The sequence below is a fragment of the Archocentrus centrarchus genome, chromosome 15 (assembly GCF_007364275.1).
Source record: "Archocentrus centrarchus isolate MPI-CPG fArcCen1 chromosome 15, fArcCen1, whole genome shotgun sequence".
Lineage (NCBI taxonomy): Eukaryota > Metazoa > Chordata > Actinopteri > Cichliformes > Cichlidae > Archocentrus > Archocentrus centrarchus.
In genome coordinates this window covers 21777204-21799092 of record NC_044360.1, presented here as the reverse complement: position 1 = coordinate 21799092, position 21889 = coordinate 21777204, and the positions used below count along the sequence as shown (strand labels likewise).

Genomic DNA, 21889 nt, shown 5'->3' with positions numbered 1-21889 from the left:
TCCATTATTCATATTTGTTTGTGTTTACCTGCTTGTATCCGCAGCATTGTACATGCTTAATTGAGTGTATGTAAGTGACGCAAGGTGTGAACACCTGCCAGAAGGAAACAAGTGGGTGTTTGTTCATGTGTTTGCATTTGTTTTGCTGTATTCCTCTGAAACTCCTTGAGGATCCCCTTTGCATTTTAAAAGAATTCAGAATGATGAAGTCACTTTCACTGACCTAGAGCAAAATTTAGTTTCAGGGTTCAAATGAGTTCTCATTTAAAGTTTTGTCTGCAATTATCCAACAAACTGATGTCCGTCACTGACACAAATATTGCAGTGGTGGCTGGATGGAGCTTTTACAATATTATTACAATATAATTATGCTTGTTGATCATGTTCAGCTCATCGGCAGCATCAGCATTTCTGCTGTGAGGGTTCAGTTTAGGGTCACAGGTGATCGCAGTGATTGGAGAGGAACAGCAAAGCGTTTGTGTGAGAGACAAAGAAAATGAGATGATGGGTCCATCCTGGATCACTGTTATGCCTGCAGCAGCTGTTGCCTTTTCTGCCTGCTCTGTGGTCTTAGCACTGGCTAGCTCTCAGTTGTGGGTTGTTCTACTTTTACCCCAGCCAGACCTTTTATAGTCAAAAAGATCTGAGTTAAGAAACCATCCATCTACCTGAAGCTGGTACAGCCTCCTGAATACCATAAATCCTCATTGGCCTTGGTTTGAATCCTGCCACAATTTTTCTCTCCTGCTTCCTCCGTGCTCTGTGCTCCGCTTTGCTTTCCCTAATGTCTCAGACAGAATCTGTCAAGGGGAACAGTGGGATGAGAGTGGGCAAGTGCTCACGTTCCTAAAATAGGAGATGGTATCTTTCTAAGTAGTTTCTCTTGTTCCCTGGTTGTAGAATACCCGATCAGGTTGAGGCTTGATACATTTTGAAAACTGAACACTGCAAATTTGCCTTGTTTAACTTTCGTAGCATAAAGACAGCTGAATTTCCTCTCGCACCATTTTTTTTTCTTTTTTTTTTTTTTAGCCGTTCTGAATATAGAGGATGAGATTTGAGAACTGTAAGGCTGTGGTGTAGGAAAAGCACAGATACCCATGAGCTGCTCCTGCATATGTGTATTCATCTGCATGCATGCATGTGTTGGTGTATCTGAATGGAAGAAAGAACACCAAGCTTGATATCCGTTTAGTTTTTGGATTACCCTGACTGGAGACAATGCCAGTCCTCTTCACTTTAATGCTTATTGAATTCAGATCATTTTCACAATCAGACCAGAGTTTTCTGTTGGAAGGTCAGACACATTAACAATTTATAAGAACCTGGATTACTCAAAAAAGCAAGGGGGTGGGAGCAGTTTGATAAAAGATGCTGAATGGGGCAAAATGAAAGAAAAACCTGAACTACTAACCTCTACGGGATCCGGTGGCTCGGTTATGCTGTGAGGCACATTTTGCTGCCACGATTTAGGTCAGATTGTCTCCTCATATACAAGTGATCACCTTTATCCTGTGATTAAGCATTTCTACACTGATGGCAGTGGCCTCTTCCAAGATGGCAATGCCATGTTTAGTGCAGACCATTATAGGCATGTGGTGCTGTCACAAGGTCTTTCCCAGTCCACCTGTGCACCTACACACTCATGCACACAAGGATACAATCCAGTTAATGAATATATGAGCTGTAGCATAGTTTATTATTATACATTATTATAATATTCTTGAAGCTGTCAAGGCCATTTTATTTATGTTGACTACAATCACAGATTTTCCTATTTATGTGCATAGCACAAATTCTGACTGTACCACATTAATCTGTCTGCTGCTATAAACATCATTGATATACTGCTTGGGATCTACTCATCATTATTAGAGTACCAAGTCTGACAAAAGAGGTCAGAATGACTGTGTCCTTCCTGCCAGGAAAAGCTCTTGACAGCTTTTCCAAGACGGACGTGTCACATCGAAAATGTCATGGGATAATGTGTGATCAACAGGACTGACCCGCAGAAGGTCAGCAGCTCTCTGCTCCAGCTGAGAAGCATGGACTCTTCTGGAGAAACTAGAGCAGGGGGTCTGCGTTGTCCAGGTTGCTGGTTATATAGGGAGGCAAAAATGTCACTGTATTCCTTCCCTGATGGTGCAAACTGTCAGCACCTTAAATGTCTTCTTGAAATATACTTACAGAGTGGCTTTACCCTGAAGCTGGAGTGAGACACGCAAAATAAGCTGTCATACACACATTTACTCACTTCAGATATGTGGTAAGTTAGTGATATGGACAAATTTGGTACACTATATTGCCAAAAGTATTCGCTTGTCTGCCTTCACACGCATATGAATTTGAGTGACATCCCATTCTTAATCCACAGGGTTTAATATGATGTCAGCCCACCCTTTGCAGTTATAACAGCTTCAACTCTTCTGGGAAGGCTTTCCACAAGGTTTAGGTGTGTTTATGGGAATTTTTCACCATTCTTCCAGAAGCACATTTGTGAGGTCAGACACTGATGTTGGATCAGAAGGCCTGGCTCACAGTCTCCACTCTAATTCATCCCAAAGGTGTTCTATCAAGTTGAGGTCAGGACTCTGTGCAGGCCAGTCATGTTCTTCGACACTAAACTCACTCATCCAAGTCTTTATGGACCTGCTTTGTGCACTGGTGAGCAGTCATGTTGGAACAGGACGGGGCCATCCCCAAACTGTTCCCACAAAGTTGGGCGCATAAAATATCTTGGTATGCTGAAGCATTAAGAGTTCCCTTCACTGGAACTAAGGGGCTGAGCCCAACTCCTGAAAAACAACCCCACACCATAATCCCCCCTCCACCAAACTTTACACTTGGCACAATGCAGTCAGACAAATACCATTCTCATGGCAGTGCCAAACCCAGACTCATCCATCAGATTGCCAGATGGAGAAGCGTGATTCATCACTCCAGAGAACACATCTCTACTGCTCTAGAGTCCAGTGGCAGCATGCTTTACACCACTGCATCAAACATTTTGCATTGTGCTTGGTGATGTAAGACTTGGATGCAGCTGCTTGGCCATGGAAGCCCATTCCATGAAGCTCTCTACACACTGTTCTTGAGCTAATCTGAAGGCCACATGAAGTTTGGAGGCCTGTAGCAATTGGATCTGTAGAAAGTTGGCATGGCCTACTGTACCACTTTGTGGTACCACTTTGAGTTGCTGTCATTCTCAATTTCTTCCACGTTGTTATAATCCCACTAACAGTTGACTGTGGAATATTTAGTAGTGAGGAAATTTCACAGGTGGCATCCTGTCACGGTACCACGCTGGAATTCAGTGAGGTCCTGAGAGCAACCCATTCTTTCACAAATGTTTGTAGAAATAGTCTGCATGCCTAGGTCCTTGGTTTAAACACCTGTGGCCATGGAAGTGACTGGAACACCTGAATTCAATGATTTGGATGGGTGAGTGAATACTTTTGGCAACATAGTGTATTTTGCGTTTTTCATTCCTCCTCAGCAGTGAGGTCAGAGACCAGCATAAGCTACAGATCGTGCATAGATCAGATTCACTGCACTGGTCTTTTGCCAGGTTGATAAATTATTGCTATGTCCCTTTTTTTTTTTTTTTTCAGAGAGCAGTGACTACAGCGAGGCTGAGGTTCTTCCTGACTCCTTCCCGTCAGCACCGGCGGAACCTCTCCCGGAATTCCTGCTCGAACCAGAGGATGCTTTCATAGTAAAGAACCGTCCAGTCCAGCTGCGCTGCCGAGCATCGCCAGCCACCCAGATCTACTTCAAATGTAACGGAGAATGGGTCAACCAAAACGATCACATTACCAGAGAGAGCCTGGACCAGATCACAGGTGAAGACCTGCTCACTCACACACTGTAAACACAACTACACACATATACACTCACATAGAGTAATGTCACCTTGTATTTTACAGACATAAACATCATCCTCAATTACTAACATCATTTTCAACTACATAATCCATTAGTTCCTATAGGATTTTATGTGCACATTAACTGCTTTTGGCCTGCAGCCAATGCATTATTTATATGCACTGTGAAAAATATGCCTCACTAATCTCTCTCTCTCTCGCTCTCTCTCTCTCTCTCTCTCTCTCTCTCTCGCTCTCTCTCTCTCTCTCTCACTCTCTCGCTCTCTCTCTCTCTCTCTCTCTCTCTCTCTCTCTCTCTCTCTCTCGCTCTCTCTCTCTCTCTCTCGCTCTCTCTCTCTCTCTCTCTCTGCGCAGGCCTGGTGGTGCGGGAGGTGGACATCTCGGTGTCGAGGACCCAGGTGGAGGAGCTGTTTGGACTGGAAGACTACTGGTGCCAATGTGTTGCCTGGAGCTCAGCTGGCACCACCAAGAGCAACCGTGCCTATGTTCGCATTGCATGTCAGTATCAAGGCAGCAAGTATTAGTGTGTGACTGCACACTTGTGAGTGAGAGCGAGAGTGAGAGAGCAAGAGAGAGGGGAAGAAAGGCAAGAAGAGAAACAGCGAAAGGGCAAATGTTTCCAACTTTCTCCTTGTCACATGCGTCAGCTTAAGTATATATGCAAATAAATTTGCCGTAACACTCCATCTCGGTCCCTCGTGGTAATGTGGGGTGCGGTGTGATTGACATGTTGCGTGTTTATGAGAGTCTAGATGGGAGAAAAATGACACAGTTACTGAGGCTTTTTGGGGCTTTGCCTGGTGTGTGTGTGTATGCGTGTGACAGGCAATGTCGCTGAGATAAACTGGGTGTCACTCTGCTGTCACAGGGCAGCCTTCACTAACTGCTGACTGCATGTGTGTCGCCCTCTGTAGACCTGAGAAAAAACTTTGAGCAGGAGCCTCTCGGGCGGGAGGTGCGACTCGAGCAGGAGGTGCTGCTGCAGTGTCGCCCCCCAGAGGGTATGCCCGCTGCTGAGGTAAACGCCTTTCTCCTTGTCACCACTCTCATCACCTAGCCCTTTCATTTTCCACGCTTTCAATTATATTTCTGTTCTTGATTCTGATGGGCAATAAATAGCTCCAATCCATTTATGTTGTGTTGTTTTGATTTCAGATTTATGCTCTGCAATCTGCAGCTGCATAAAACAAAAGGGAAAGACAGTAAAGGGCGAGACGCTGAGATTTTGACAGCATCAATAAAAGACTCACTAAAACATACAAAGATCAGGAAATATATGTGGAGTTATTTAAGCAACAAAACACAAAAGTCTTAAATCCGCTTGTGTCATGTTTTAACACCAAGCTAACTGTAAAACCTTGTGTCAGAATGGCTTCATTTACCCAAATCTAAATTTCTATCCCTCATGTAAGTTTGTACAGCTGTGCTTTTCCTTTTAGATACTTATTAACATGGTTATTTGGCATAAAAAGCACCAATATTATAAAAGAACATATGTGATCACAGGAGAGCATAAAACTGGAATTTCAAAATGGGCTTAATTAAAATTACACCAGTTGTGTTTCCTGTGGTAGTTTGTGAGTTATGGATTGTAGCCCATTAGTAAGGCAGTGGTGTTAAAAATAAAAGTGAAGGTACGACATTTTTCAAGAGAAGAACTAAATTTGTGTTTTACCTTGGCAAAAATGATCACATTTTGACTGCGTGTTTGATCAATACTTTGTGTTGTGACGGCTTGATACACTGCAGGTTTATAGTGTTTACTGAATGGCTCTGTGCGTGGTGAGATGACTCATATTTATGCATGCACACCTGCTGATTTTATGTGAAAAAAAATATCTGCCAAAGAAAAATTTGAGTCAAAACTGAAATAATACCGAGGGCTGAGAGTGTGAGAGCTAATTTCTTGTTTCTATATTTACCTGTTGTTAGAAGTACCTGATTTTTATTTTGTTTTGCTTTGCTTTTAAATAATTATAACTTTCAGGACCTTTTTGTAAGGATTTCTTTGTTTGTTATACATTTCCAGATGTTTTATTTCAGCGGTATGTGTCGGCCTTTTCTTGCTTCTCTCCAGGTGGACTGGCTGAAAAATGAGGACGTCATTGATCCGTCGCAGGACTCCAATTTCCTGATCACGATTGATCACGATCTGATCATCAAGCAGGCCAGACTTTCAGACACCGCTAACTACACCTGTGTTGCTCGAAATGTGGTTGCCAGAAGACGCAGCAGCACAGCTACTCTCATTGTTTATGGTAACACATGCATTTTCCTCACACCTTACACCTCCTCACATTAATGACAGATATTTGCTTTGCATAAAAAAAAAAAAAACTGAAACACTGATTATGAATGCAGCTACTCAAGAACAGTCAAACAGAGAATCCATAACATGCATGAGAACAAGTGCAATTCATGTAGGCCATAATACACAGCCCACAGGACCCAAAGCAGCCACTGCTAATGTACTGAGCACCTATCAGGGCCCTACACAATATTAAGCATGTTGTTTTACTGTTGTGGCTGATTGGTGTAAATGAGGCAGGCAAACAGTAGTGACTATCACACACTTATTTGGATGCTAAATGTAATGGCCGAACACTGATAAAGTGACTCATTAATTGATAGTTGATCGAAGGTATTAACTTTCAGATTCACTCGCTCTGCCTGTCTTTGTGCATCTCTCTTTCAGTGAGCGGAGGTTGGTCTTCTTGGACAGAGTGGTCGGAGTGCAATGCTCGGTGTGGGCGGGGCTGGCAGCGTCGAACACGCAGTTGCACCAATCCGGCACCCCTGAATGGAGGAGCTTTCTGTGAGGGCCCGCCCGTCCAGAGAGTAACTTGCACCACGCTATGCCCAGGTGAGGACCACATACTATCAAACAGCTGCCAGTTTTGTTTCTCAACCACACCTCACACACTCCCCTTCTAGTTGTGGTTTAGAAATGCCTTCCTTTCCTACATGCCAGGTTGTTTGCATTTTTGTACCCCACCCTACATGCCCACGTCTCAGTTTCCACCACCAGGGGTGATCTACCTGGCCTGGAAGCCTGATCCTACTGATCTTCACTGAGGCCTGTCAGATCTCTGCTTACCTCCATCCACCATTCTCTTTCAGTAAAGGTTCTCTAATCCTATTTGAGGTTGTGATCCTTGCCAGTAAAGGTTGACCTTTACAGAAATCCAGATGTCTATTTACCCATCATAACTTTTTCCACAGAGGACAGAGGAGCATTTGCTCTTGTAACTGCCCTGACTTCCGTGTTAAGAGGTGCCTGCACTGGGAACACAGTGCTCTGTTGCACAGTCACATAACATTTTGTTGAGACCATCATAATGCCAAAGCACGGAATGCATTTTTTGCAAACTTGTTAAATTATGTACTTTGAGCCATTACATATGCATCATATTGCATTATAACAGCACGCCCAACTCCCCTTTACCCAAAGTGATTAAACTGCTTTGCTGTTGGCTTACTGTAAAATGACTCACGTCTCTGTTGTCATTCCAGTGGACGGAGGTTGGACTGAGTGGGCAAAGTGGTCCGCCTGTGGTACAGAGTGCACCCACTGGCGCAGCCGAGAGTGCCAAGCCCCCCCACCCATAAATGGAGGAAAGCACTGTAGCGGCAGCATGATGGAGAGCAAAAATTGCACTGAGGGGTTATGTGCAAGAAGTAAGTGTCCAATTTGTTTGAACTGGATGTTAAACATCAAAGCTGAGTAAATATTTGGCTTATGTATATTTCTTGATGTATGTAATAATCCTAATACTATCCTCTGCCTTTTAATAGAGACCACATCAGTTGAATTCACTCACTGATGCTAATATTTAATAGAATATGGTGTTATTGATGTATCCATAGGGGTCATTTCCCTAACAGCATAATTTCTGCTTCAGGCAGTTGTTGAATTGATCTCGCAGGCAGCGATTTCTTTGCTCACAGTTTTATGAGCCATATTGTATTTCAAAGCTATTTTCTATGCAACTGTATTCCCAAGACGTTGTTGAGCCACTGCAACATGGTGAGAGATATAAAAGTAAAAAAGAGCGAAATCGCAGACAGATGTTTCACGAGCGAAAATTCAGGTTCACAAAAAGAGCAGGCGACTGATCTACATCTAAAGAACCACAGATGGAGAGAGAGAGGGGAAAAGAAAGATAGAGCGAATCCAAGCGAAGGGAGTGCATGGAGTGGGAAGCGAGCATGACACAGCCAAGTCGAAAAATTAGCACAGGGAAGAGCATATGAGAGTGAGTCAGACTCGCACTGACACCCAATGTGCAGCCCGTGATGAGCTGGGAGGAATCCAGCTGACAGCGCATTAGAATCTTAGAGATGCACATCCACAAAGGCAGAGAGATACATTCAGGCACACACATGAAAAACACACATACACACACACGCACGGTAGACGCAAACTAACATGCCCAAGCATGCAGACAAACCTTCTAAATGCACGTGAGTGGGGGGAATCATATGTACACTCAGAGCCATGCTGAGCTTCAGCTGTGTCATCCACACACGCAAGTCTTGACATCAACAAGCTTCCACGGAGCATCCGGATTAGACGAATACGTCGTCCGAGCCGGCTGCAAAGCGCCCGGCATTCTAAGGAGGCCATCAGAAAAAGCAAGCACTCAAGTGGCTCTGACAGGGAGGGAAGATGAGAAGCACTGTGCTACAGAAAATCTGTAAATGTGTCACTTGGCAAACTAGAAGTTACTGACTGACTTATTTATGTTCCCAGCACATTGCGTGTGACTGTTCTGTGGTCACAAACGCACCTGATGCTATCAGAGCTCTTTGGATTCCTCGCACGCTTTAATCAGAAAGTGGACTCTCGCTCTTTATCTCACACGTTGTTAATCCCTCTGAGGATCGGCTAAATACCCCGAGTCGTAAATGCGAAAATGCTCTGAGACGCCACAAACTCCTCATCTTCATTGCATCCTGGTAGATTCTAATTGCAATTGGACAAATGGCAACGTCTGGGGAAGCCATTTGAGCGTTTTGATGATGCTACGGAGAGACGCTTATTTGATTTGAGATCCAGTCAGCGACGCAATCCTGAAAGATGGTTTCCGTATTCCTCAAACCACTTAGTGATGATTCACACTGGTGTTATTGTGGGAATGATTGTTCCCGTCAGCAGGGATGGGATTTTTTTTCTCATAGGATGAAGAGGATAACATACCCCGAGGGGTGTATCGAGATGTGGTGTCGGTGTACACGGTCACATTCGTGTAACACACAAACACCCGAGTCCTGGTTCATTTTTGAAACAGTCTCATCCAGATGCTGCTAATATCTTCTGCCGTGATTTCTAATAGGCTGTTATTTTTCCTCGGACCATAAATAAACAATTATGCTGAAGTTTATTTCACATTCTTGTGAAGTGTTTTTTTTTTTTATGTGATGTATATTTTCTTGCCTTTAGTATGCATTCTATGGTCACATTTCTATTTTCATTTTGATGAGCTATTGTTTACTTTCCTGTTTTTCTTTGTATTATGTTATTGCATCTTTCATTTGCATAACAGCCAGTCCGTCCATTTTTATGTTGTTTTTTTTTTCTTTTCTTCTTCTTTTGTTTTTTTTCTCTTGTTCAAACAGATAAAAAGATTTCTATTGAACATGCAAGCCATCGTAAGTTCACCTTCCCATGACTTTGCTCTGTCACTGCTTCATGCTCCTTGTCTTTGTGTTGTATGTGTTGTGTGTCTCTCTGAGGAGTCCTAACATCTGCGTTACCACGTGGAGTTGAACGCGTGCAGCTTTTTGTGTTGCCTGTCTGTCCGTGCTTCTGTGTCAGCTTAGATCCCATTCAGTGAAGACACGCCTCACCTTCTTCTCCAGCCTGCTTATGAGTGTTGTTATCCTCGCTTGTCTAGTGTGTTGACTAAGTGTAACATTGGTTTCAGAGCTGACTCAGTGTTGGCACGTCTCATCTTTTGTACAGCAGCTTGTTGTGATGTAAACTGAAAAAAATAATAATAACAGATTACAAAATGCTGGTGTAATTACGCACACTGCCCAGAATGGTTCAGCGAGCGCTACTCCATTATGACAACTCTGCCAGCCCTGTTATGGAGTGAGCAAAATGACATGACTCTAAGCTGAGAGTCCTTGATCCATAGGCTGTGTGGTAGAAGCACAGCACTCGCTGGAGAAAAGCCCGTGATTTCTGTCTGACTCTCAGTTAATCTGTGATATAGTTTACATTTGAAGTGATGGTAATTCCTCCAGCTCAATGTGATGTGGACTCAAGGGAGAGCAGCCTTAGTAATGCACCTAATTCGCTATTGTTCCGTTTCTGGTAATAAGTGTGGACGGCTGTCCGATTCGGTTCAATCGCGCCACGTGAGCATGGGAGCTCTCCTCTGCCAGCCCGCCTGCCTCCGGCTTTCTTCTCCTCCACCCTCTCTTCAGCTCCATCCGCTGCTCTATACTGTCTTTCGTTGTCTTCTTTCCTCAAGCACTGCTATCCTTATCTCCTCTCCCCTCCTCAACACACTTATAATCCCTCTGTCCTCTCTACAAATCACAACCTTATCTAACTTCTTCCTGTCCCTTTTGCCAAATTGCCTCTCATCTAGCTCGCTCCTCCTGTGTGTATCTAGCCTGTCTGCTCCTTCTTTTTTGCTCCTCTTCGTCTTCCGCCAACTTTGCTCCTTGTCTTCTCTTCTTTTCTGCTGTTGTGCGACTGCCTCACGTGTCTGGTTTGGGTCTGGCTGTGGCGAGCCTGCTGACCAGTCACAACCAATCACCCAGGTGGAGACAAGGGAGGGAGCTCAGTGGGGAACAGGTGAAGTTAGGGCCAAACACCCCCTGGAGGAGCTGTTTATTAATGGGGCTTTCAGGGATGATTTCTAGATTTAAACTGAACACATGGTACATACTGACAGGCATTATGCCAGAGTGAAATAACTGGGTGTTTTTTAAGTATGTCTTTAAAAACAACAAAGTGTCCACAAGTACACCAAACCCACAAGAGTTATTGGTCACATTCCTCATAATCATCACCATTTTAATGCACTTCCAGTGGAACAGATGGGCAACAAAATCCGCAGGCTTTGTTCCGTGTAAAAATTCATTTCTAAGTTTCAGCGAAAGCTAAAACGAGGTTTAAGCTGCCTGATTTTCTAGGTATGCATGAATCCATCTTTTTTCTCCCCTGATAGCAATGATACTCAGAGTATCTGCATATGCTGAGCTACCAGGGCTCTCTTTTCCTCTGCTTACTGCATGGAGCTCATTGGCAAAGTAACATTATAAGAGAGAATTAAAGTGTCTGACTGCAGAAACAGTAAATTTGATCATATCATTGACAAAGATTATGTAAACACTGGAGTGTGGACTGGCCACTTAATGGTCTATATGGGGATTTAATATGTCAGATCCGTGTAGTTTGAAGCTTTTTGATATTTAATGATTTCTTTCTGTTTCCGGGATAACATGTTGACGTTAAGCTGTAATAGTGGGTAGTAGCGCTCAAGACTCTGGTGACTTTAGCCCATGTGGTATGCGGGCTGAGGACTGAGTGCCCCATCTGTTACATCATCATCAAGTTGGGGCGGTCATTCAAGTGCAGCAACTAGAGCGTTGCATCAGTCTGCTATTTGTGCCAGTGTTGTTTTAAGAGAAATAAAATCAACTAGCTGTACTCACCAGCCACTTTATTAGGTATATCATACTGGTACCAGTTTGGACCCCCCCTTGTGCCTCCAGAACTTCTTTGTGGCATAGATTCAACAAAATTTGTCAGTTGCACATCCATGATGTTAATCTCCCGTTCATCTAGTGACTGTGGAGACCATTTAACATGAACTCGATGCCATGTGCACTAATCTGCTGACAGCAGCCATAAAAAGTTATGTACACTGTGGTCATAAAGGGATGGATATGGTCAGTAACAATACTCAGATAGGCCGTGGTGTTTAAAAGATGCTCAGTCGGTACTAAGGGGCCCAAAATGTGCCAAGAAAATATCCCCTTCTCCATTACACCACCAGCAGCCTGACCTGTTGATACAAGGCAGTATGAATCCATGCTTTCATGTTGTTTACGCCAAATCTAACCCTACCATCTGAATGTCACAGCAGAAATCAAGACTCATCCAACCAGGTTGCGTTCTTCCAATTTTCTGTTGTTCAATTTTGGTGAGTCTGTGCAAATTGTAGCTTCAGTTTCTTGTCCTTAGCTGACAGGAGTAGCACCCAGTGTAGTCTTCTGCCGCTGTAGCCCATCAGCTTCATCTCTTCTGCATACCTCGGTTGTAACAAGTGGTTATCCCCTGCCTTCCTATGACCTCGAAGGAATCTGACCATTCTCCTCTGACCTCTGACATTAGCAGAGCATTTTCACAGAGAATTGCCACTCACTGGATATTTTCTCTTTTTCAGACCATTCTCTGTAAACCCTGTGAACTGTGAGTGTATTTCAGCTACGCCAGCCCTTAAAGAAAAAGGCTGAAAACACAAATTCATTTATTTTTAACACAGATAAATCAGATCATTTTGTATTAATAACAAATGTTATTAATTACATCACAGATTCCTAGAGCTCAAGAAATGACACCTTCATTTCTTTTTTTTCCCCCCCACTCAGTAAATGAACCCCCAAACAAACTGGATTCACAATTATATAATAGAAAAACAGTCTCATGTTTAAGCAGCTGGAGTTTGTTTTTTTTTTATTTTCAGGACTGTAGTCTGATGATGAGACTAATGAATTAATCAGCAAATGCTTTCAGCACTAACTTAGACTACAATGACTAATTTATTCTACTTACTCTACAGTAAGTAGTGAAACAGATGACATGCCATACATTCTGTCTCCTTCCCTCTTGTGTTTCCCTTGCGGATCTAACTGTGTGTTTTCATCTGTGTCTCTTGTTGATGTCTCGGCTTTCTGTCCCTCTTTCAGCACTGGCTCCAGGTATGGGTGTAGCGGTGTACTCGGGTCTGGTAGTGGCCCTGCTGCTGAGCGTGATAATGGCTCTGTGCGTGGGAGTGCTTGCATATCGCCGCAGATGCCGACATCTCCACGGAGACATCACCGATTCTTCGTCAGCTCTCACCACCGCGTTTCACCCCGGCAACTACAAACCTCCCAGACAGGGTGAGTTTACCCGCAGATACACGCTCACATAAGTTGGTGAGTATTTGCACTCAGTTATCTTTTGCGTTATTGTTTTTTTTTCACACCTATTCTTGTTTTTACTTATTTTCATAGAAACACTGCCCCTGTTCATTTTATCGCATTGCTATTTATATCATCGCATAAATGACTTCTCTTATGCCATTATCTCCTCTCAGACAGTTCTCCGTTCTTTACTGCATTACATTTTTTACATTTTGAACATTTGTCATGGTGTCCTTTCTCTTGCTCTTGCCATCAAATATTAATTAGTAACATTAATCCATTTCACTGGCATCACTTTTAGCTCTCTGAGCCCTGCTTGTGTCATTTCTAGTGATAAGCTCCTCTCTTCTCCCGTGTCGACAGATAACCCCCACCCTCTGCATCCCTCAGCTCCTCCAGATCTGACAGCCACAGCAGGAGCTTTCCGTGGGCCACTCTTCTCCCTCCAACAAGGGGTCAACGACAGCCCCCACAAAATCCCCATGACCACCTCTCCCTTGCTGGACCCCCTACCCAACCTCAAAATCAAGGTGTATAACTCTTCCACGCTTTCTTCCCTGGAGCTTCCTAATGATGTAAGCTCAGGTGACGGAGAGATCCTCAGCTTAAAGTCAGTGGGTACTGTGGGTAGAGAGCGAGAGTATCACACCCACACCCTGTCCAGAGAGCCTGGGTTGAGTACAAGTGCCACACTTGGAAATCTAGGAGGACGCCTTACCATCCCTAATACAGGTACAAAGCTGATGACACATCAGTGACAACAGAATTCATTCTTTTGTAGCCAGAGCGAACCCAAGACACGTTTAGCTGATTACACACAAGACAAGACAAGTCGTGACCCCCTTCACTCTCGTAGGTGTGAGTTTGCTGGTCCCCCCTGGCACAATCCCCCAGGGCAAGTTCTACGAAATGTACCTCATCATCAACAAGTGGGACAAAACAACGTGAGTGCTCCTCTTTTTGTTTTATTTCTTTACTTCTCTTATCTGCTTCACACATAGAAGGCGAAATAAACCTCATTCTCACCTCAATCAGAAAACTTTCCGTTGCGAGACTCGCCCACTGTGAGACACAAACGAACTTCTGCTTCTTAGGATAAAAACACGAACAACGTGTTCCAGTCTTTACCCTAAAATTGAAGAAGAAGCTGCTTTCAGCTGCTCCCCTATTCACAAAGGGTCGCCACGGCGGGTAGCTCCGCGTGTTTGATTTAAATTAACATGCTCCAAACATAGCTGTGATTTTCTTTTATAAATGAATGAATGATGCTTTGTTGCAAATGCTTGTGTATGTGTGTGATATTTACAGGCTTCCCTCTGAGGGCAGTCAGACCGTACTTAGTCCTGTGGTGAGCTGTGGTCCAACCGGTATGCTGCTGAATCGTCCTGTGGTCCTTACTTTGCCCCACTGTGCCCAGCTAGACACACCGACACCCGACTGGACCCTCACACTAAAAACACAAACGCATCAAGGAGCATGGGAGGTGAGACAGCTTCACACTGCTATCAAATGATGAATGCCTGCTTTTTGGCAGATTATCTTTAGTAACACTGATCTTTTATCTACGTTCAGGAGGTGCTGACTGTAGGGGAGGAGACTTTGTCGTCCCCGTGCTACCTGCAGCTGGAAGAGGAGTGCTGTCATGTTCTCATGGAGCAGCTAGGAACATATGGCCTTGTGGGCCAGTCGTGCCCTCCACAGCCTGCCTGCAAGCGGCTGCAGCTGGCTCTCTTTGCCCCCCGTGCACCATGCCTCTCCCTGGACTACAGCCTCCGGATCTACTGTATCCACGACACCCCACATGCACTCAAGGTGCTGCTAGTGTGTTCATATATCTGTTTTTTTTATGCATTTATGTAGGTGTATGTCAATGTCTACATATGTACACTTTAATCAGTTTGCCTTGTTGCTTATCTGTGTTCTTCTGTTTTAGTTGCTGTTTTCTATTTTCATATATCTTAAAAAATGCGCCAAAATTAATTTGTCCAGCGATATTAACTTTATCTTTATTCCACACTTTCAACTTCCTTATCAAAACCTGGCACCCACACATATATACAGTAGTACTCCCAAAGGTGTGCAAACTTAAAAAAAAAAAAAAAAAAAAAAAATCTGCTTTTATTATGTCATTAAAAACTGAAGAATAATGTGTCTGAGGAGTTGCAAAGCAAAAAAAAAAACAGAACACAAAAGATCCTGCATAAGACCTGGATGTGCACAGCCAAAAAGCATTGCGGGAAATAAAATTAAATGAAATATAAATAGAAAATAACACAGACAACGTGTATTATATTGAAGTATGTCACAGAATAAGAACATTAAAAGTTAATATAACTTATTTCCATAGTGGTTCTGGGCAATAGAGGAGTACTATCCCCTTTCAACTCTGCAGATCCATCTCATTTCTCCAAATTAAATTTGGTGCAATACATTGAGTTTTCCTGTCCCTCAAGAAACAAAGGCTCAAAATAGTAGAGCAAAATACAAAAACTATACCAAACACAAAGCGAGCGCTCGATTCAGTGGAAAAACATTTTTCCTTTCTCAGTCCCTTTTGTATAAAGTGCTCACAGACCAGCCAGGATAGTAAACATGAGCACACTGTGTGCAGTATACTGGCATCCCATTACATGATTTCTGGCTGCTAAAGTTCAAGCAGCTTCTAAACTGTTAGCTCAGACCGTTTCCATTTGGACACATCGGCTTAGAGAACACACAACACATTTTAATTAGGCATTTTTTTCGAAAGCATACTCTTGCAATGTGAAGGGATAAGCCCATAATAAAATCAAATAAATATATTCCTAAGCCTGTCGTCTGTCTTTCTGTGCAGGAGGTGCTGGATTTGGAGAGGAGTTTGGGTGGAGTTTTGCTGGAAGATCCCAAGCCGCTGCTCTTCAAAGATAGCTACCACAATCTGCGCCTGTCCATCCACGACATTCCCCACACTTACTGGAGAAGCAAACTTCTGGCCAAGTACCAGGTGACATAATGCAGCAGACAGATTTGTTGTAGAATATACTGCATGTTCTACATAATAGGCACTGTATATTATATGTACTGAAGTACCACTGATATTCACCGCATATAAAAATAATCTTATCAGTATCGGTAGGAAGATGATGCACTTCAGTCATTACATTGCTTATCTGCAGCATTTAGGTTTTTGACGTCACAGACGTAAACTGTTAGTAATATTTCACAATGATGATTTTTAAGTGTAAAGCACCACCGCTGCACCCATATTCTTTCTGAAATAACTCGATTCCTCCATCGGTCCAGTCTCGCAGTACATGAATAGAAGAGAACACAGCACTGAAGCTTAAAAGTCGAAGTACAGATACAGACCAGTGACAAATTAAGGTGTCTTTTTAAATTGCAGGGCAACCGAGCGCTGGCTGTAAAAGTCTCTGGCACTCTACTGAAGTGATTAAACAGCGTTCTTTAAAAATATATTCCCTCATTTAGGGCTTTCATCATGGTGGTGGAGAGAACTGTCTAAAACTTCACTCCAAAATCTCCCATAGATATTCATTTGGATTGAGCTCTGATGATAGTGACGGCCACGGCTTTTATTCAAATCGCTTTTATGCTCATCAACAAATTCAGTGAGCTCTCATGCCATAAGGACGGGAGCAGTGTCATCCTGAGACCGACCACACCTATCAGGACAGAAATGTTTCATAACTGGATAAAGGTGATCACTCACAACAACTTGGTACTGATGTGCAGTGGCCCAATTATACCAGAAAAACACCTCCCACAGCTTAACTAAACCACCGGATCAACTCACTGTAGCACTCATGGGTTCAAGCTTTTCCTTTAATTTGTCATAATGAGCAGTACTACATGAGCAAAAGCAATAATCTGGAAAAGCCACATTTTTGCTTCAATAAGAAGGCTGTTTTCTCAGAGAGTACAAATGTTATACCATGCTTGACTGCTGTAAACACTCAAACTCTCTCCTGCATTCTCTTGGCAGTAAGATTGCAGTCTGGGCCGTTTCTGAATAAACAGAAAATCTGATAGTGGTTCTAATTTATGAACAGTGTGATTTAGAAATAAATTATCCTCCAACGCACAGAGGCCCAGTTGGTGGAAACACCCACTATCAAAATAAAGCATACTGCACAGACCTTTAATGGAAACTGCATTCTAGATCATCCCAGATTGTGCTGCTCAGGAAGAGGCTGCTTTAATCACAGTGTAGAGAGCCTTTTTCCAGGCTTTCCTCTTTACCACTTTTCTGTGTGTGACAGGAGATACCGTTTTATCACATTTGGAGCGGCAGTCAGCGACCCCTGCATTGCACCTTCAGCCTGGAGAGAGGCAGCCTGGCTGTGTCGCAGCTCACCTGTAAGATCTGTGTCCGGCAGGTGGAAGGGGAGGGACAGATATTTCAGCTGCACACTGACATCCAAGAGGTAACGGTGACGTCTGAGAAAATCCTTGTGCACACACAGATAACGCTGCAATGCAGCTACACAGTTACGCCAATCAGTGCAAAGGTTGGGTTCAGTGCTTCTCAACTTCTCTGTTCTTCCAGACTTTACCTCCGCACTCACCCCTCCCCTCAGGAGGCACGTGCCTACCCTCCTCTCAAGTGGGACCTTATGCCTTTCGCTTGCCTGGCTCCATCCGCCAGAAGATCTGTGCCAGTTTGGATGCGCCCAGCGCTCGAGGGTGTGACTGGAGACTACTGGCTCGCAGTCTGGGTTTTGACAGGTCAGATTTACCTCGAATGTTTAGGCATTAAAGCGCATGTTCCACCTTAGTTGCAAAGTGCATTGTTAATTCTGCATTACCATTTGACTGTAGGAACTGCAGAATTCATCACTGTCTGATCTGAGATGTCTGGGGCTATGATTTAAAGAGGGCTCAGAGTCCTGTTCAGAATTGGGTTTTAAGTGAATTAAATGTAGACAGAAAGACTGTGCGAAGTCATGTTATATCTGCTCATACTGATTAGAATCTCAAAAGCTGGACTTGAATATTAAGTTAAAAAATATGATTCAGTCATGCATGTTATATAATGTTACAAAAATCCATCTTGCTAATTATCTAATCCTGCCTCTGAAATATGATGCTTAACCGGGCATCAGTATTGGACTGTCAGAGGTTTTTCCTCCAGGATTTGCAACATCCAGTAATGGAAAAAAAAAAAAAGATAATCAGTGATGAAGCATTATTTTTGTTCTCTCCATTTTCTTCTCACAACTTGCTCCTTCTTTCCTCCATTCAGGTATTTGAACTACTTTGCCACAAAGCCCAGCCCCACAGGTGTTCTGCTGGACCTATGGGAGGCATGTCACCAAGGTGACGCAGACTTGGTCTCTCTGGCGACCGCACTGGAAGAGATGGGCAAAAGTGAAGTTCTAGTTGTCATGACAACTGATGGGGATTGTTGATTGGTCAAGAAACAAGAGAGCGAGCAAGACATTTTGTTCCTCACCACCACCGTAATGAAAATACCTGCCTATGAATATGCACACACGCTGGCGCAAATCACAAACCCACAGAGCATTTTGGTTGCTTCACATAAACTTTATTACCTCTGCCTCATTTCCCTTTTCACCGGCCCTGAAATGATCAGCTACTGTAGCTACATGGCCACCATAACATATTCCCATGCGTGCCATCCGCCTGCTAACCTGATTCGGCTTGAGTCCTCCAAAGCAATGTTGCATCTGCAGGATGTAAAACCAATCTGAGGGTACCAAGACGTAAACTGGCTGTAAAGTCATCTGTCAAACATGGTGTTGACTGCCTTTGAATACTGAAAATGATTTTACGCTTGTGTATAAGTATGAGTGCTTTGGGACAAAACAAAAATATTCATGTATTCAACACGCTAAAGCACGCACAACGCCACAAACGCTAACGTGGGATTACCCGTGTTTCAGTAGCCGCATGAAAGTGCATGATTTAACATCACCTCATGGCAGAGGCTTTTTGTTTCTCCATTGTCACCCGGTGTGTGCGCTGAAGGACAGGCAGCACCAACCTGCCTGCAACTTCACGGGCTAACACACACACACATACACACACACACACACACGGGCAGAGCAGTCATTAATCGGCTCTAAAGCAGACAGGCTAGGATTTCTCGTCTAACTGCTTCGACTGATGACAAATCGTGTAACGATCGAACCCTCGAGGTTTGAATCTTTGGGCGGAAAAAAAAAAAAGCTGCCTCTCCTGTGCAGCAGAAGTGTGAATTTTTGAAGTTTGCTTCAGAATTGGCGAATAACTAGACTGACTCTTTATACTGTACCAACAAACGCCTCAAAGCCTTGGCATATCATTCCGACTCACAGGGGTGTTTCTCTTTCATCTCTCCTTGCATTCCTCTTTCGCTCCGCAACACTTCAATCTTTCGAGAATAAACTGCAGGAGAGCTTTCCGGTCATCCCTTAAAAAGTTTCCTTTGGGGAACGCTCTTTAATTTATTGTCCATATTTGTGGATTCTTTGTTTTCTGTTTGTCTTTCTTTCGCTGTCACTGGTGTTATGATCATATAGGACCTGTCTTAACATCTGTGCTTGTTTAGGCTACTGATCTGCTGTGTATTACTTTTTTGATCCTAGTAGAGCACACCAAAATTGGCGAGTTAGGTACACAGTGTGGCTGTCTCTCTTGTGAATAACAAAATTATGTTTATGTTATTTTTTTTTAATCTTGTGCATCGATTCAAAAATGTAAAATATATTCTGTAAGACATGATTGGGGGGGGGGGGTCAAATGTCCTGATGAATTTGCTGCACGCTGTAATTTGGAGGCTTTGCTGTAATTGAAGGCCATTTCCCGAGATCACAGATGATTGTAGGATAGAATAGCCTTGCTTTGAATCAAGTGGGCATCAAGGGACCATAAAACTTACCTCAACACTAACGTAATTATATTGCAATCTGTTCTCTGTTCGCCACTTATCTATGTGTGCGTATGTCCATACATCGCCCTGTGACTCATTATGTCTCCCTTCTCTCAATTCTTTTACTAAGCTGCCTGCTTTGTGGTCAGGGTCCTCAATCTGTTTGCATCGTCACTTTTGTTCTGTCAGTTTTTCGTTAGGCGAGAATTTAAATGCTTTCGTCTGTAACATTATCTTTGCATAAGTTCTGTCTTATTGAGTTTTTATATCCCTCTAAGCAAAAAAAAAAAAAAAAAAAAGTGTTCATATCTTAAACAACCACAAGAACCAAAACACAGGCAGTATCCCTCCTCCTCAGCAGTGAGTCATGTCACTGTTTTGTGTGAATGAAGCGAGTGTGCGCGCATATGTATCTGTGTGTGTGTGTGAGTGAGCAAGTGGATGTGTGTGGGCAGGTGGGTGTGCACGTACAGTATGTGCACATTCTTAAGATCTGTCATTTCTCTCTGTAAGTGCTATGCAAGTACATAAGAAAAGTGAAGCATTTTGACTTCTTTTGTTTCCTGGAAGAGTAATTCTATTTTTTCAGATCAGGACATTGACAGGGTTTTGATTTTGTATCCTAGACTGGTTTTAGAGTAGTTTTAACACTTTTCGGTGATGCTAGTCTGTGTGGGAATTCTCCATCCGGAGAACAATTGGATCGCTGACCAAGAAAGCTGCTACCTAAAAAACAAAAAGAAAAAGCACACGTGGGAAAACAAAGTGGCACAGTGACTGACATTGTGACCTCGTGCCCTGCGGGTCTTTGCCCTGAAGAAATACCTGGACACAACCTGTTCAGTACTTTGGATCCCTGAACACTGCAGGACTTTTTTTTTTTTTTTCTTTCCTCAAGTCTTGTTACAGAGACTGACTAGCTGTAGGCTACGGTGTTTATTTGTCCAGATTTTTGAGTGTCTGCTGGATCTTTGGCCATATCTCTGGATAATTAATGCTGGAGTTGTACTCGATTCAAACTTGCTCCCATCAAAGAGAGAGAAAAACACCCTTTGTTCAAGAAGATGGACATTTTTACAAAAAAAAAAATAAAACAAACAAAAAAACCTAAATGGATTCAGTGACATGATTTCATCTCTGTAAAGTACTAATTGTAAATAAATGTCTAGCCTTCTTACCTGTAACTAAATATAATTTTTATGCAATAAATTATATTTCTTAGTTTAACAACTGTGTTTATGTGCTTTGGTCTTTATTGCATTAAACCCTGCTGTTGCAATACTAAACAGTGCCCTGGCATATCACATAATAAATCCATAGTGCTAATTGCAAGCGTCTTCAGAGCTTAGTACAGAGCACAGAATTACTGTTAAATGGCATCTGTGGTTTTGCCAATTATACCCCATTTTCGCAGAAAATGCAGAGCTGCTCAGCCCGTCCCTCTTTACCTCACACTTCATTGGAAAATTCCCTTTAGGTCCATTTAGCTTTGAAAGCTTTTAACTGGCGGGCCATTTGGTCTTCACATTAACGTTGTCTTAGAGGTACTGATAGTGGCCTTTAAAGACTGGCTTGGGTGTTTAGATTGAGGAGTCTATCCTCAAGTTTTTCTTTTCTTTTTCATGACTGGGAGATGAGTGGGAATTTATCAGATGAGGCTCTCACATCAAGAAAAATATCATGGTGAGTCATGTCTAGCAAGTATGCATTGCTGTACGGTGGAAAGCACTTTGCACCTGTTTCATTGGTGGCTGATATGCCACCTTGCAGTGTGTGAGGTAACTGAATCTTCTATAATGTTTAAAATGATGGTGTAAAAGCTGTCTCCATTCAGCCCTACACGGGCTGTTTTAGGGGGGTTTTATTTTAAAAAATAAAGAAAGACAAGAAAAGGAGAACATAACGCATTTTCTAAACAAATTTCCTCCATCTTTGTTGTGTGATAAGAGTAATTGTAGAGCATTTTAAATAAATATGTGACCAT

General features: G+C 43.0%; 1 protein-coding gene across 1 annotated transcript in view; it reads left to right on the top strand.

Moving 5' to 3' along the window:
* LOC115793447 (netrin receptor UNC5B-b) overlaps positions 1–21084 on the top strand; it is a 51186-nt gene extending 30102 nt beyond the window's left edge. The window contains exons 2-17 of the mRNA XM_030748446.1: positions 3612–3842; positions 4239–4382; positions 4799–4902; positions 5962–6142; positions 6580–6747; positions 7398–7562; positions 9504–9536; positions 12816–13010; positions 13398–13766; positions 13891–13978; positions 14343–14517; positions 14607–14846; positions 15868–16017; positions 17294–17458; positions 17581–17759; positions 18277–21084. Coding sequence (XP_030604306.1) covers positions 3612–3842; positions 4239–4382; positions 4799–4902; positions 5962–6142; positions 6580–6747; positions 7398–7562; positions 9504–9536; positions 12816–13010; positions 13398–13766; positions 13891–13978; positions 14343–14517; positions 14607–14846; positions 15868–16017; positions 17294–17458; positions 17581–17759; positions 18277–18442 — 2753 coding nt within the window. The 3' untranslated portion in view covers positions 18443–21084. The remainder of the gene's footprint in view (positions 1–3611; positions 3843–4238; positions 4383–4798; positions 4903–5961; positions 6143–6579; positions 6748–7397; positions 7563–9503; positions 9537–12815; positions 13011–13397; positions 13767–13890; positions 13979–14342; positions 14518–14606; positions 14847–15867; positions 16018–17293; positions 17459–17580; positions 17760–18276) is intronic.
* The last annotated feature ends 805 nt before the right edge of the window (positions 21085–21889 follow it).